Source organism: Dromiciops gliroides, chromosome 5 (genome assembly GCF_019393635.1).
Source record: "Dromiciops gliroides isolate mDroGli1 chromosome 5, mDroGli1.pri, whole genome shotgun sequence".
Lineage (NCBI taxonomy): Eukaryota > Metazoa > Chordata > Mammalia > Microbiotheria > Microbiotheriidae > Dromiciops > Dromiciops gliroides.
Window position 1 is genome coordinate 302,624,640 of NC_057865.1, and position 14,490 is coordinate 302,639,129.

The 14,490-nt window shown below is 54.6% G+C and overlaps 1 protein-coding gene across 4 annotated transcripts in view; it reads right to left on the reverse strand.

Moving 5' to 3' along the window:
• PRR5 (proline rich 5) overlaps positions 1 to 14,490 on the reverse strand; it is a 56,492-nt gene that overhangs the window by 15,126 nt on the left and 26,876 nt on the right. For 3 of the 4 annotated variants that reach the window (XM_043965109.1, XM_043965110.1, XM_043965111.1), the window contains 2 exons: positions 11,724 to 11,837; positions 6,626 to 6,706 (listed from right to left, as the gene is read on the reverse strand). In XM_043965109.1, the coding sequence (XP_043821044.1) occupies positions 6,626 to 6,706; positions 11,724 to 11,827 (185 nt within the window). In that variant the 5' untranslated portion in view covers positions 11,828 to 11,837. Of the gene's footprint in view, positions 1 to 6,625; positions 6,707 to 11,723; positions 12,228 to 14,490 lie in introns of those variants that run through there. The other variant, XM_043965107.1, reaches the window with a different exon arrangement.

Sequence of the window (14,490 nt, forward strand, 5' to 3'; positions counted from 1 at the left end):
GCCCACTTGGCACCGGCACCAGGCTCAGGAGGCTCAGCCCCTCTGAATGCATCCTCAAAGACCATTTGTGGGTACGAGCATCCCTTTCAAAGTGCTTTCTTCAAGAACAATAAACAAGTCCACAACCTTTACAGTCACAAAGGGGCTCACAACCACTTTCTCATTCCATCCTTTTACAGATGAACAAACAGGCTGAGATATAACTCTCTGAGGTTACTCCAGATAACCGCTGGAGGTGGAATGCAAATATAGATCTCCTTCCCCACCCCCTCTCAATCTCTTCATTTTTATGGATAGCTTCTACTTTAAAGTTGCTTTCATTTCTTAATATTTCTGTCCCATTCCTCTACCCAGCAGGGCATCATTTGTACTTGTGGAAATTTATTTTGATTTGGGGGACCCTACCTTTAGGCTGAGATTAGAAAGCCTTAGGCCCTCAGGGCCTCTCCCCCTCCTCCTCGGCTTCAGCTGAGAGAAAAAGCCCCATGGGCTGTACAAGACGCCAGGTCAGACAGCTGGGGGAAAAAAAGCTCCAGTTCCCTCTGACCTGAGTGGAGGGATCCAAGAGATACTGGGCTTGTCCAGGCTGGGCTCTGGTGAGGCACGTGATGCTGGAGCATCCCCCTCCCAGCCGCAGCCCTGACTGGCGGATTAGCTTGGTCTGTGGGGGCGAAGGAAGCCCCGAGATTTGAGTGGAGAGAAGAAAAAGTATATATAGACCTGGGAGTGAGACAGGAAAGGGGGACGGACTAGGAGAGAGGCTGACTAGAGGGGAGCTCGGACAAGGACAGAGGAGAGTTCGGTTAGGAAAAGGAGAGATGGGTCTGACAAGGTTACAGGCCTTAAAACAAGTCAGGGAAAGTGTAACATGCCCTGAGGCCGGAGGCGGCTAAGGCCCTTATTGTATTCAAGAAGTTCGAAGCAGCAGGTGCAAAAGAGGGTGCGAAAGAGACGCAGTGGAAAGAGACCGCAGGAAAGCAGTCAGGTTGTACACTTTATTTCCCTGTATTCCTAATTTTAAATAGTATCTCATAAATAAACTCTGCTCTGATTATTTGGTTAAGAGGCTTCTTAATCTTTAGTTTATCAATTTGGGAATGGAGAAGTGTGGTGGAACTTTATAAACGGTCCATATTAAATTAAACGCAGTCAGATAGCCAAATAGTCAAAAGTCCCCAGACTAGTCATCCATAGTTTAGCCCCCCAAAATTAGCCCTAGTCATCAAAAATATTTCTACATTTGAATGGCGACCCAGATGGGACTTACGGCCCAATTATAATTTCTCTAAGCTTATCATTTTTCATACACTCATAATTTTTCATAAATCCAATTATATATAATTTTCCAGGTTAGTTATAGTTATTAATAATTAATTTTTTGTACATACTAAAGAATAAAAAAGAAATGATGGGAAGCAGTTCAGGAAAATTATCTCCTTCATCAGCTCATCTTGGTAGTGTGTGCAGTGTTCCCAATCCATAGACCCCCACCTCAGCAAAGAAGTGGAACGAGGGGCCTTTGCATCTTTCTTCTTTGGGGTGCAGCTTGATCACAATCCACTAGGCTTAATTTAGATTGTCTTCTTACTGCTTGGTCCATTTAGTCTTGCAGTCATTGTGTTCTCTTGGTTCTGTTTACTTCACTTTATCTCAGTTCATAGAAGTCTTCCATTCCTATGCTTCTCTGCATCCTTCACATTTATTATTCCTTTTCTTTTCTCTCTCTCTTTTTTTTTTGGTGGGGCAATGGGGGTTAAGTGACTTGCCCAGGGTCACACAGCTAGTAAGTGTCAAGTGTCTGAGGCTGGATTTGAACTCAGGTCCTCCTGAATCCAGGGCCAGTGCTCTATCCACTGAGCCATGATTTGTTAAGCTGTTCCCCAATTGAAGAAAACTAGGTCAGCTTCCTGCAAATCCTAATTGCAAATCATTTTGCTGGCCAGTTGTACTCTGGCCTCTGTGAGCTACTTATAAGACAAATGAGCTTCAGAGAAGCAGCATGGTACCATGGGAGAACAAGCACAGAATTTGAAATCAGGAGACTGAAGTTCGAATTCCACTCTGCTACTTAGAATTCATGTGATTTTGGCACAATCCCTTCCTCTCTCTGGCTCTCAATTTCCTCAAGCACTGGACTATATGCTAATTGGAGCTCTGACATTCTATGTTTTGTCTTGTACTTACCTACACCTCTGGCATTTTCTATTCTGAAGCCCTCTCCCCCAGCCCTGACATCCCCTGTTCTAAGGCCCCTCTCAGCTCTGACATTTCTTGTCCCATCATGCCTCCTATCCATCACATTCTTTTTTTTTTTTTGCGTTTGTTTGTTTTTGTTTTGTTTTGTTTTGTTTGTGGGGCAATCAGGGTTAAGTGACTTGCCCAGGGTCACACAGCTAGTAAGTGTCAAGTGTTTGAGGCCCGATTTGAACTCAGGTACTCCTGAGTCCAGGGCTGGTGCTCTATCCACTGCACCACCTAGCTGCCCTTCTGAGATTCTTATCCATTCCTTAAGCCTCCTCTTGGGAGCCTGTTAGAATACAAAGATCATGTCCTCCCTCCACCAGTCATTTGTAAAAGGTTTAATTAATTACTAGCATAACACGCAGTCCTCAGAGCAGAGTAAGACCATGAGGTTTCTGTGGTCTTGGAATCCTTATCTGCCATTAACCCATCTGGTAGAACAGTGTGTTGAGTCTGAAGCACCAGCATGGAGTGAAAGGGCACAGAGTCAGGGTCCACAGACCTGGCCTCTGGCCCCAGCTCCCCATGTAGTTGCTCCTCTTCTCTGGGACTGTCTCACATTCTGTTGGCAAAGGGAGCCCCATTGCATCCCCTCCTCTCAGAGTCTGTCCATCCATCCATCCACTTCCTTGATCACTCCTACTCCTTCCTTGTCTCATTCACCGGAAAGCTTCACCGCTTGGCTGACAGAGGCCAGCATCTCCTCCATCCTCCCAGCATCCCATGTCTCTCCTTCCCTTTTTGGTCCAGCTCCTCCAAAAATGCAGCCACCTCTGTGGCCCCTGCTTCTCCCCTCACCCCTCCCCATTCTGGCTTCTACCTTTTCCCACATCCCCAGAGATCTCACGGCCGCATCCCTCTTGATGCGGCTGCAGCCTTTGATGTCCTCTTTTGTGTTTCCTAAAGGGCAAGGGCTGTTTTGTTTTAGCTCCTAGCCCCAACGACCAGCACAGTGCCCAACACACAGTAGGCTCCTCACAAATGCTCGAAATGCTTATTGCTCCTAATGCCCTCAGTACCACCTTCAAAAGCCTTCAGTAGCTCCCCTAGTTTATTCTGGCATTCAAGGCCCTCCAGAAGCTGGTGCCACCCTTCCTGACCAGGCCTGCCTCCTATCCCACCCACACGGCTTTGTTCCCATCATTCCTGACACGCCAGTGCCGCCTCCCTCACCTCATGGCCCACTCAATGCCCCCTCGTCCTTTCCCAGGTGACTCCAATGGCACCTCCTCTGGGGAGCTTTCTGGGATCCTTCCATAGGCAACTGTGATAATAAGCCATCACAATTGCTTTGTGCTACTGTTCGACATTTGGAGAAGAACCCTTGCAGGCCTGGCGGTCTTGGAGCGGATAATCCCGGGTGCTGGCCCATCTCCCAGAGTAAACCCTGCCGCTTTGCTGATGGGTGACGCCGGCTTAACATGTTGTGACCCTGCCCAAGTGGCCCAAGGACAGGGGCCGCCTTTCCTACAGACAGACCTTCACGGCCTCATTTCCAAGAAGTAACCACAATGGCGGCGTTTTCTGCATTGTAGCGGGCTTGGTCTCCTGAGACAAAGTCCCTGGAGATGATTTGGTCTAACACTTCTGTGAGATTCTGGGGCTTGCCACAGGCCGCCCAAGAGGTAAAGCTGGGGCTCCTGGGGTCCAGGCATGCAAGAAACTCTCCCGGCTCCCATGGGGCAGGGAGGACATGAGGACGTGCCCAGGCCACAACTGAGGCAGAGTCGCCTCCAGGTTTCTCTGCATGGGGACAAAGTCTCCTCCAATGTGGGAGACGTTTCTTCATACTCCTGCCTCGCTCTTGAGAGATCAAATAAAGGTCAAAGGTACAAAGATGTGAGGTGTCCATTCCGGGAAGTTTGGGGCATGATCCAAGTGCCTTCTTCCCTTCCCCAAGAAAGGCAGAAGAGTCGGGCAGGCTTGTCCTAGGTTTGGTTTGGTTTGGTTTGGTTTTTTAGTGAGGCAATTGGGGTTAAGTGACTTGCCCAGGGTCACACAGCTAGTAAGTGTTAAGTGTCTGAGGCCAGATTTGAACTCAGGTCCTCCTGACTCCTGGGCTGGTGCTCTATCCACTGCACCACCTAGCTGCCCCTTGTCCTAGGTTTGATGGGAGTTGTGATAGCAACATAATGTATGAAGGCAGTAAGCTGGCCAGAGGTGGCCAGAGACACCAAACTTTATCAGGGTGTCTGACTCTGTGACCCCATTGGGGGTTTTCTTGGCAGAGATCCTGGAGTGGTTCACCATTTCCTTCTCCAGCTCATTTCACAGGTGAGGAAACTGAGGCAAACAGGTTAAGTGGCTTGGTCAGGGTCACACAGCTAGTATCTGAGGCTGGATTCGAACTCATGAAGATGGGTCCATCCTGACTCCAGGCCCGGGGGTTTGTGCACCATGGTGCCATGTAGCTGCCCCTCTGGGGCAGAGGGGCTGTCCAACAGGCCTCCGTCGTATGACTCTTGGATAACTCGGCATCACGGAGGTGTAAACACGGGGTGTCAGAGCTGGAAGGACCCTCAGAACAAAGTGTCAAGATTGGGGGTGGGTGGGGAGCCTTCAGTCACTTTGCAGATGGGGAACTTGAGGCCCAGATGAGAGAAGCAGGCTCCCCAAGTCCGGTGCCGGTGGCACAGTGGGCTATGGGCCCCTCACGCTAACCTTCCTCTCTTCCCAACATGTGAACACATGTCTCTGAGGGGGGTGGCAATGGGAGCCCGGCTCAGCCGAAGCAGTGGTCGGGGAGTCAGGGACCCTCCTAGAGGATCCCTGGGCAGAGGAGCCTCCAGAGGGACATTTCACAAAGGCCTTGGCGCAGCCCGGAAAGCACTTGGGGCTGTCTGGCCATAACTGAGTGAGGCCTGGCCCGGGGGAGATAAGGGTTCCAAGATGGCAGGCCTCTGCTCGGCTCAGTGTCACCCTGGCCAGGGAAATCAGATCCAGCCGCAGCGCCGCCTGTAACAAAGCCTCCAGAGAAAGGAGCCAAGGCGGGCTGCCCGTGCCCAGTCTCGTGTTCACCCGATGTCTAGGAGCCCCAGAATTTCAGCATCTCAGAACCGTCCTTGCGGAATCCGGGAGCATGGCACCTGTGACTCGAGATCTCAGGAGGAGACTCTCGGAGGGACAGCCCCCATGGAAGCTCCAGAATGGAAAGGGCATCAGGAGTCCAGCATTAGGCCTGAGCTACCTCCCCGCCCGGGGCTCCTCTGAATTAAGTCACCCCAGGACAAGCCCCAAGCAAGAGGACCAGGAAGCCTTCCCCAGCGCTCCTCCCTACAAGCTGTGTGACCTCAGGTTTGCCACAAAAGGAAGATAAGCTGGTGACTTACTGGCTCAAGGGCCCTCCCCCATAGTCCTCCTAGGTCTCATCACACAGTGGGCTCATAGACAGTGCCGGGAGGGCTCAGAGCCCAGCACTGACCAGCGTGGCGAGGACCCAGCCAGACGAGCATGGAGAGGCTCACGGTATCTTTGGCCAAAGCTTCTAGAGCTGCCCCGGGACATGGGGCCCCCTGGATAGAACATGGGAAATGCACAAGCAGGAGCTTCCTGCGGGCTCAGGCCCTGCTCAATCATCTTGGCTTCCTCTGTATGCCCAACCCTCAGTACCAGCTGGGCAGATAGAAGTGCTTAATGGATGCTTGCTGACTGACTGAGGGCTCTCGAAGGCCCTTCAGTGATGCTGAGGGAAGATGCAGATGTCATCTTCCTCTGAGGGCCGGGCACCAGAGCTCCAGCTCACCCTGTGACTTAGGGGCCAGGAGCCGTCCCTGCCGCAGGCCCCGCTTCCTTCACCTGTAAACCCAGGGAGTCGACAGGACCCCAGCAACTGTCAGAGCCAAGAGCTAAGTAAGAAGAGCGCCGATTATGGCACCATGGGACTCAGGTTCAAGCCCACTGCTGCCAGTTATCAATCCCTAGCCCTGTTTTCTCATCTGAAAATTTAGGCTATCAGACAGAAAGCTCTCCAGATCACCCCAGCTCTGTGACCTTTGGCTCACTTAGAAAAGAAGCCATGATTTCCATTTTGTTTCTCGAAATAAACCCAGGCAGCCATGGGGAAAGTGGGTGTAGCCAGGGAGCCCCAGGAGCCGGGGAGGGCCCAGAGCACCGAGACTGAGGCTCCTACCTCTGCACGGAGGCCCTGTGGGGACCTGGCCCACCTGAGCCAGGGGAAGACGCCCCTCCTGGCTCCTCTATCACCAGGGGACTCCCCCATTTTCAGACCCCCCCCCCTCCCTGCGGGGTTCTTTCCCTCTTTGCCTCTGTTAACAACCCCTGGTTCTCTGACCACACCGGCCTCCCCCCAAGGGTCCTGGCAGATCCCAGGTGTGCTGGCTCCCGCCTAGGCCTGCCCTCCTCCCCCTCCATGACATTCACATACCTGACACCCTCGTTCAGGTGGAATAGCTGGTGATCTGGAAGACCCTTCCTCTGGAACACGGCAATCACTCCATTGTGGATGCTACAGTAGAGAGGACAAGAAGAGGCCAGTTAGAGTGTCCCTGCAGGCATGGCAGTAGCCACTCTGACTCCCAGTATCCTCCACAAGAGGCTAGTGGCAGACTACGGACCCTACCGGCCCTCTACTCTGTCCCCACTATCAGAGGAGAGAACAGGAGAGGAGGGGGGTTTCCCAAGGCTGGCCCTGACTCCCCTTGACCTTTGGCTATTGCTATGCCCAGGGTGAGGATCCTTTAATTACGGACCTAGGAAGCCATGGGCCCCATGTCTTGACCCTGGGGATGCTGGGGGCCTTTGTGGCTGCTGCACTGGGAAGGCTCTTCCTCCTCCCCTGCCCCCCAGTCCCAGGCTGGATCTCATCTCCTCATCCCCTTTGAGTGCACCGAGCACTGCCCGTGACTCAGGCAAGTCCTTTGTCTGCCTGGGGCAGTCCTGGCAGATCTGATCAGGTGTGTATCTTGGGCAGGAAAAACCTGTGGGTCGGGTTGGTGGCCACAGGCTGGTTCAATGGCCCAGGGAAAGGGAGGGGCTTCCTCTTCTAGAGCCCAAGGGCACAGCTGGCAGCCCTGTCTCTGGCACAGCTCACCACTGGAGGGGCCCTGGGCTTCTGCTAAGGTGCTAGGCAGGGGAAGGGGGGGCGGGGTAAGGGCAGAGACACAGCAGCTGGTGCCTGGCTGCCTGGTCCCTCTATTGGGTGGCCAGGACTACAGCATAAACACTTCCTCCACTCTAACCTAGGGATTCCAATGGTTCTGGAATAGGACATCGGTCTGTCTCCCATGTGTATTTCCAGACTTATTCCCTACCCTTCCCTTTCCTATACTTTCTGGAGTGGCTAAGCCTTTAGAGCACACCACCAGCCATCTCCTCCCTCTAAGACTTTGGCCAAGGAACTGCCTGGTGTCCCCTCCCTCCTTATCTGTACCATGCAGAGCTGCCTTTGCAGCATAGACCTCACCAGCTAGTGAGTTTTCTCTCCCTTTTCACAACCTTTCATAACCTTGAATTCACTGACACGTTGCAACCCCCTCTCCGAGAATGACAGCCAACTGAGGGCAGGCTTCACGTCCGTCTGTGCAGTCCCTGGCCCACATTGCATGTTTGCCGCAATGAGCCCCTCAGGATAGCAGAGTCATAGACACAAGCATCCTGGTGTTCTCATATCCAGACTCCCAGGGTGGGGAGGGACCTTCTGGGCCTGCAGAGGGGCCTTCCAGCATCTGCTGGACTTGGTTTCCCCAGGCCTCCCTTCACGGCCTCCCCAGGAGGCCATTTCTTGGGGTGGGGGCAGGGGAGGCTCTAGTGACTGGGAAGATTTTCTTCCTCCAAGCCTCAGGGGCCCCTTTGTCTCCTCCACCCTCTCAGGCCTCAGCCTCTTCCCAGCTGTTCTGCAGAGCCCAGCTAACAATGGCCACCGAGTTCCACCTCTCTCTCCTCCGGGGTCCACATGCCCAGTTCCTTCCTGGGTCTCTAGGCCCCTCTCCCCTCTGGACATCCTCCTGCTGTCCAGCAGAGCGCAGCCCAGGCCTCCTCAGGAGACCTGACCAGGGCAGAAGGCAGAGGGGCCACTGCCAGACTGGGGAGCCGCAGGGGGCCTCAGTTTCTGCATCTGTAAAAAGCTCCGAGGCCTTGGATGACCTCACAGGGGCTGTCAGCAGGACTGCAGGTCTTGGGACCCCTAGGCCTGGGCTTTTCAAAGCGAGGGATCCCACTGTGGGAGGCCCCTTCCAGATCAGGTCAGAGCCCTAAGAAAGATGAAAGAGATTCCACGTGCAAAAAAAGGCCCAGAGTGGTGGTGGGGGGAAGCTGAGCTCCTTCCACCTGGTCTGTCCTCCGCGCAGGTTCTGAGCCCCCTCCCCAGCCAGTGCCTGTGAGCCAGGCAGGTTCTGGGACAAAGTGGAAATAGACCAGGATGGGATCTGGCTGTTTCCCTGTCTGCTTTCATGAGTGCTCCAGGCGATGCCCTTTGCCAGGACCCCTCTAGCTTTCAGAACCCAAGGAGATCCTGCCCCATCAAGTGTTTGGTGACTGCTGGCATTGCACCTCCTACACAGCAAGCCTGTGGCAACCTGCTCCTTGGCACCAGTCCCACCTGCCCTTCCTCAGGCTCTGCCCTCCAGGGACCTACACCTGCCAGTCAATCCTGAGACAGGTCAACCCCCCCCCCAGCCCTGGGTCACTCAGGGTGGGGACTGTTTACATAAGTTGGGGGAGAGAGACCGAATGGGGGAGGAGACTCGAATCTAAGATAACTGGAGTCCAGGTCACAGGGACCTGGGAGATCTCTCCATCTCAGTGCCCTCCAGAAAACACTGATGGGCCCCATCCCAAAAGGTCAAGGGTGGGGAGGAGGGACCCTCAGCAGGACAGAGGGGAGCAGAATCAGGGGGCCTAGGCCAGCTCCTTCCCTTCAATGCTAATTAATGCCTGTTCTAGCTGCCTCCTGGGGTTAGAGTTTAGTGGACACAGCCTCAGGGTCAGGAAGACCTGGGTGCTAATCCCATGTCCTCTGTTACTATAGACAAGTCACCTCTCGGCCTCAGTCTTCCCAACTGTAAAATGGCAATATCCATATCTGTAGCCTTGGAAGTGCTTTGGCAGCTTTAAAGATTATTGCTTATTTATCATCTTAAAGTGGTTAAGCACTGAGAATTACTGGGATCCCTGGAAGGAGATGAGTAAGGGAGCAGAGGAAAAGGACACAAGACGGGAAGCTTTCAACAGCTTTCTTTGGGGCCCAGGGGTCTCCCTGTGACGTCAGCCCACTGGGGATAACCTCCAGGTTATCCCCCTCCCCCCAGGCCTCCTCATCAAGAGCCTGGTCGTGGGGAAATGGGGGGGGGTGTCACAGATAAGGACACAGACATTCTAACCAACTCTAATCCTCATTCTGAGGCACTCTGCCCTGGACAGTTTCAGGACCCTGGACAAGTCATGGCTCCTTCCTTGGCTCAGTTTCCCTGAAGGTAAAACCGGCCCCTGTTGCCCTGTATGCCCCAGGGATCTAGGAGTACCAAGACTGTACCTTGGGGGAAGGGTGGGGGTCTTCTCCCTGTCCCACCCCCCTGTGACTGGCCTCTTGGGGATGTGTTCACTGGGCTGCCACAGCGGGGCTGCAGCACTGAGGCAGGAAAAGAATGCAGGACTAGGGGTCCTGCATCTCACTCCCTGCATGACTTTGGTTGAGTCCTGACTTGGGCTTCCATGTCCTTGATTCACAAGCCTTTCCAGCCCCAGATTTATGATCCTTAGTCGATTCCCCTTCTCTGAGAAATGAGGGATCCAACATCCATTTCTTAAACTCCTATTGTGTGCTAGGAACTGTGCTAGGACTGTCTGCCCTCTCCCTGTCCTTCTAGCTTTCAGTCTATGATGCCAGGAGAGAGGAGAATTCAGAGGGAGTGAGACCACCTTCTCTGCGATGGGACCCCCTCTGGATGTGCCGCTGCTGTCTTGGAGCAGGGCAGGCTCTGTTCTCGCTCTGCCTGCTGAGTGCCACAGAGCCCTCCCTTTGCAGATGCCTCCCACAGCGGCCGGCTCCAGAGCTGTGGCCACTGCCGCAAAGAGGAATGAATGGTCCCTTTCATTCCACCTGGAGGAGGGATGGAGGCAGGTCTCAGGGCACCCCCTGCCATGCAGCTCCGGGAGGGAGGAGAAAATGCCAGCTCTGCAGTGGAATTTAACGCCCCCCCCCCCGCAGCTTTCACATGTGTGCCCCTCACACACCCCAGGGTTCAGGCCCACGTCACGTTTTTAGCGTTTCCCACCTGAGGTCTCACGACCCATCCCTGGAAGGATGTCTCCTCACCCCCAGCTCAAAGAACTCCACATGGGAATCACCTCGCACACGCAGCCTGTGCTTGTGCCCCAGCTGCCCAGGCGCTCCTACCCCTGAAATGCCTGCTCTCTACTGTGATTACCACCATCTGTGCGCAGAACTTTCCCCCACCCCCTACCCCATCAGTGCAATAAACTCTTTGAAGAACAGATCTTTTTGTTTCACTTTTCTAGCCCAGAAAACCCAGGAGCTGCTCTACAGAGAGTTCATTCAGACGGTGACCTTGCATAACTCATCTCCCCTTCCAGAGGCTCAGTTTTCTCGTCTGTGGAGTGGGGATGCTGACCCCTGAGCTTCTGCTTCCCAGGGCTAGTCAGAGGAAAGTCACTATAGAAAAGGTGTTTTATACATCACTTTCACTTTCAATCCTCTTCCTTCTTAACAAAGAATGAAAGGAGATGAGGGAAGCCCTTGGGACAATGGCTTGGGACTGACCCATACAGAGATGGGTCCACCCAACCCTGGATCCACACTTCCTTGGAGCAGCCAGGATTCCCAAACCAGGCTCACCCCAAGACCTCAGCTGACTTAGCCCTGGATGATTAAATGTATGTGTGGAGGGGGAGAGGGAGGGGAGCTGTGGTCCTTGGTCATGAATACAATGGATGGGTGTGTCTGGGGGGGAATGGGGGGGGGGATAAACCTAGACACAAACACCACCATTAGGGAGGGAGGGAGGCAAGCAGAAAATGTTTGCCCCAAAAAGGTTTTAGAACCAGGAAGGACTTCAGAGATCACATAGTTCCTTCCTTCCTTCCTCCCTCCTTCCCTTCCTTTCTTCCTCCCTCTCTTTCTTTCTTCCTTCCTCCCTCCCTCCCTCTCTTCCTCCCTTCCTTCCTCCACCCACCCACCTACCTCCCACTTAAGTGGGCACTCATTTGACAGATGTGGACACTGAGGCCCGAAAAGTTCTAGTGGCTCATCACTGTGTGTTAGTAGCAAAGCTGGGACCCAGAGCCCAGTTCTGCAGCACGGTCCATAGCTTACACTAGAGGTGCCCCTTGGTCTCGGTGGACCTCAGCTTCTTCACCTGTAAAATGGGCTGCCTGAGCTTTGAGGTCCCCTTCCAGCCCTAACCCTCTGAGCCTATGGCAGAGAGAAGGCTTGTGGGCTGCAGGGCAGGAGCAGCAGCAGTTTGTGGGCCAGGACCAGCCCCCGGGGCAGGCGGACAAGCCCTTACCTGTTCCAGGTGGCGTTGGAGCAGGCCTGGCGCTGCTGGGCCCCTCGCTCATCCAAGGCTGCCTGCTCTCTCTTGCCCAGATCACTGAGGCTGGGTGAACTCATGAACTTTAACCTGCGGAGAGTCCTCATGGTCAGGGATGTTGGGGGGAGTCCCCACCCCTATGTGCTGTGCGCTGGACTAGACACAAACGTCGGCTGCCTCTGCGGCTCCGCCCAGCAAGGAAGGGTTAGAGGGAGGCAGACAGTCAGAGCTCGCGAGAGACTCAGAGAGAGCCAGAGACAGTCAGAGCTCGTGAGACAAGAGAGAGGCTGAGCCCAGAGAGAGCCCAAAGAGCCGGCGAATGAGGGAGCGAGCGTGTCCGGCCTCTCCCGAGCAGCCTGTGCCCACCGGCAGAAAGCAAACTTTGAATCTGCCCTGCTCACACGTCACAGACAGTGGTTAATCATTTCCCTGGCTCTCACACTCACACGCGCTCTCTCTCACATACACAGGCAGAGAAAGATAATGTAGCCTCCCTGCTGGGCCCCGGAGGCAAAGGCCCAGCGGGGGCCAGGCGGGGCAGGGCGGGGCAGGGCGGGCCAAAGACCCAGCTCCTTGGGAGCCCCACAATCCAGGTCCCCCGCCCCCTCCCAGCATTTCAGGCAGCTCCACCCCTGCTTCCCCCTCCCTCCCTGCAGCTGTCACCCTGAGGCTCCTCCCTCCAGCCTCGCCAGCTGTGGCCTCTCCCGGAAACCAGCAGCCCCTTAGCACACTTGGGCACGCACACACACGCACACAGCTCATGAGCACACATGCGATGCATCCAGAGAAAACATGCTCAGATACACTCACAGCAGCACGTAGGGCACACACACAGACCCAGGCAAAGCGATTCAGAGCCAACTCGAGGCCCAGCCCCAGTGGGTGCCCCCCTTGCCACCACGTCCACGGAAGTACACAACACTGGGACACAAAGCACCCCACACACACACAGGCATGCACACACATGCATACACACATGCCCTAGGATATCACCCACTTGCATACCCAGACATTCCCACCACCTCCTTAAACCCAGAGACACACCTAGAAGCCACCAGACACAACACAGGCAGGAACAACACACATTTGGGGACACGACCACCAGATGCTACACACTTAGAGATAAACATGCCTCCGATGAAGGCCACATGAAGAAACCCGGCAGCAGACGGGACAGTCACCGGGTCCCCTAACTCTGTACTCAGAGGCCCCTCAGTCGGCCCAGATTACTCTCTTTCCCTTGGACCCAGACGGTAGGAGAGCCAGAACTAGCTCAGGTCTCCCCATCCCCCCTGATGGAGATGGCCCTGGGGCTCTTGGTCACAGAAAGCTGACCTCAGATTCAGAAAGACCTCTCTCCCTCCCACACCTCCTGGCTGGGTGATGCTGCTCGGGGCAGAGAAGGGACTGTTATGGGAGGATTCAACAGGACCAAGCTGCATAGTGTTTTTTGTTTTTGGATGGAGCAATGAGGAGTGACTTACCCAGGGTCACACACAGCTAGTTAGTGTCTAGTGTCTGAGGCCGGATTTGAACTCAGGTCTTCCTGAATCCAGGGCCAGTGCTTTATCCAATGCGCCACCTAGCTGCCCCCCCAACTGCATTGATGGAGGGACTTTCTGCATTTCTAAAGAAATGACAAATCCAGCACTGCCCCCCTCTCCTCCCCCTCCATGCTCCCAAACATCCAGGGGACATTCAGAAGCAGTTCAGAGATAGCCAGGTTTGGCCATTTGGGACTGGTCTCCCACCATAGGGCAGGGAGCCCTTGGCCCCACATGCCCTGGGCAGGGTTCCCAGAAATCTACAGTGTGGGCAGGGTGCAGAGGCTTGCCGCTGAGAGCTTCCTAGACTACAGAGGCTCAAAGGACACTCAGAGATCCTGGAGTCCATTCTCATTCCTTTGACAAATCACAGACTCAGGTTTCCAGACTCTATAGCCAGGGCTCCTGCAGCTGCTCCAGCCCCACAATGCCTCTGGGCAGAAATGCCAATGAGGAATGCCATGGGGCTCCTTGAGCACAGGAGGCAGAGGAAGAAGCAAGCTCAGGTGTGCCCTGCAGATGCTCCAGAGCACCCAGAGCAAGTAGGACATTCTAGGTACTGGGAAATTATGGGAGGACCCCAGAGGAGAAGCTCTGTGACTGGCCAGGTTTAGGACCCGGGCCCTGCAGCCGGACCTAACTGAACAATCTGCCCCCAGGAGTCTGGAGGAAGAACCCCCAATCCCCACCCCGGCCTCATGATGGAAGCCCATCTTCCTCCATCTCTAGGGAAGGCTTTTCAGAGTTTTGACCCAAGCCCATTCTGAGCTCACTTGCTCCCCCAGGCAGGCATTTCTAGGCTGCCCTGGGACTCCAGCCCAAGACGGTGTTCATTGTTTGATTCTGCCTTGGCTGAGTGCTGACCCTGCTGCTGGTCACATGCCACCCTCCATCTGGAGTAAGCAGCAATCATTAGGGGAGAAAGATGTTTTTCCCGAGCCCATGCCCGGGCCAGGCTCAGACAGACAGAGCGGGGAAGGGCCAGAAGAGGGAAGTGAGGCTGAGAAGCTGAGTATATAAGGTCCAGACAGGCCGGAGGGCACATCCAGCCTCCCATCCTGTTCAGTGTAGCAGGGTCAGCGGACTGAAGCTTTGGACTCAGAGGCCCAAGGCCTAGGCTCAAATCCCAGCTCTGACCCAGCTTTCATTGGAGCTCCAAGACCACTGTGACACCAGGACCCAAACTGAGGGTCCCAGGC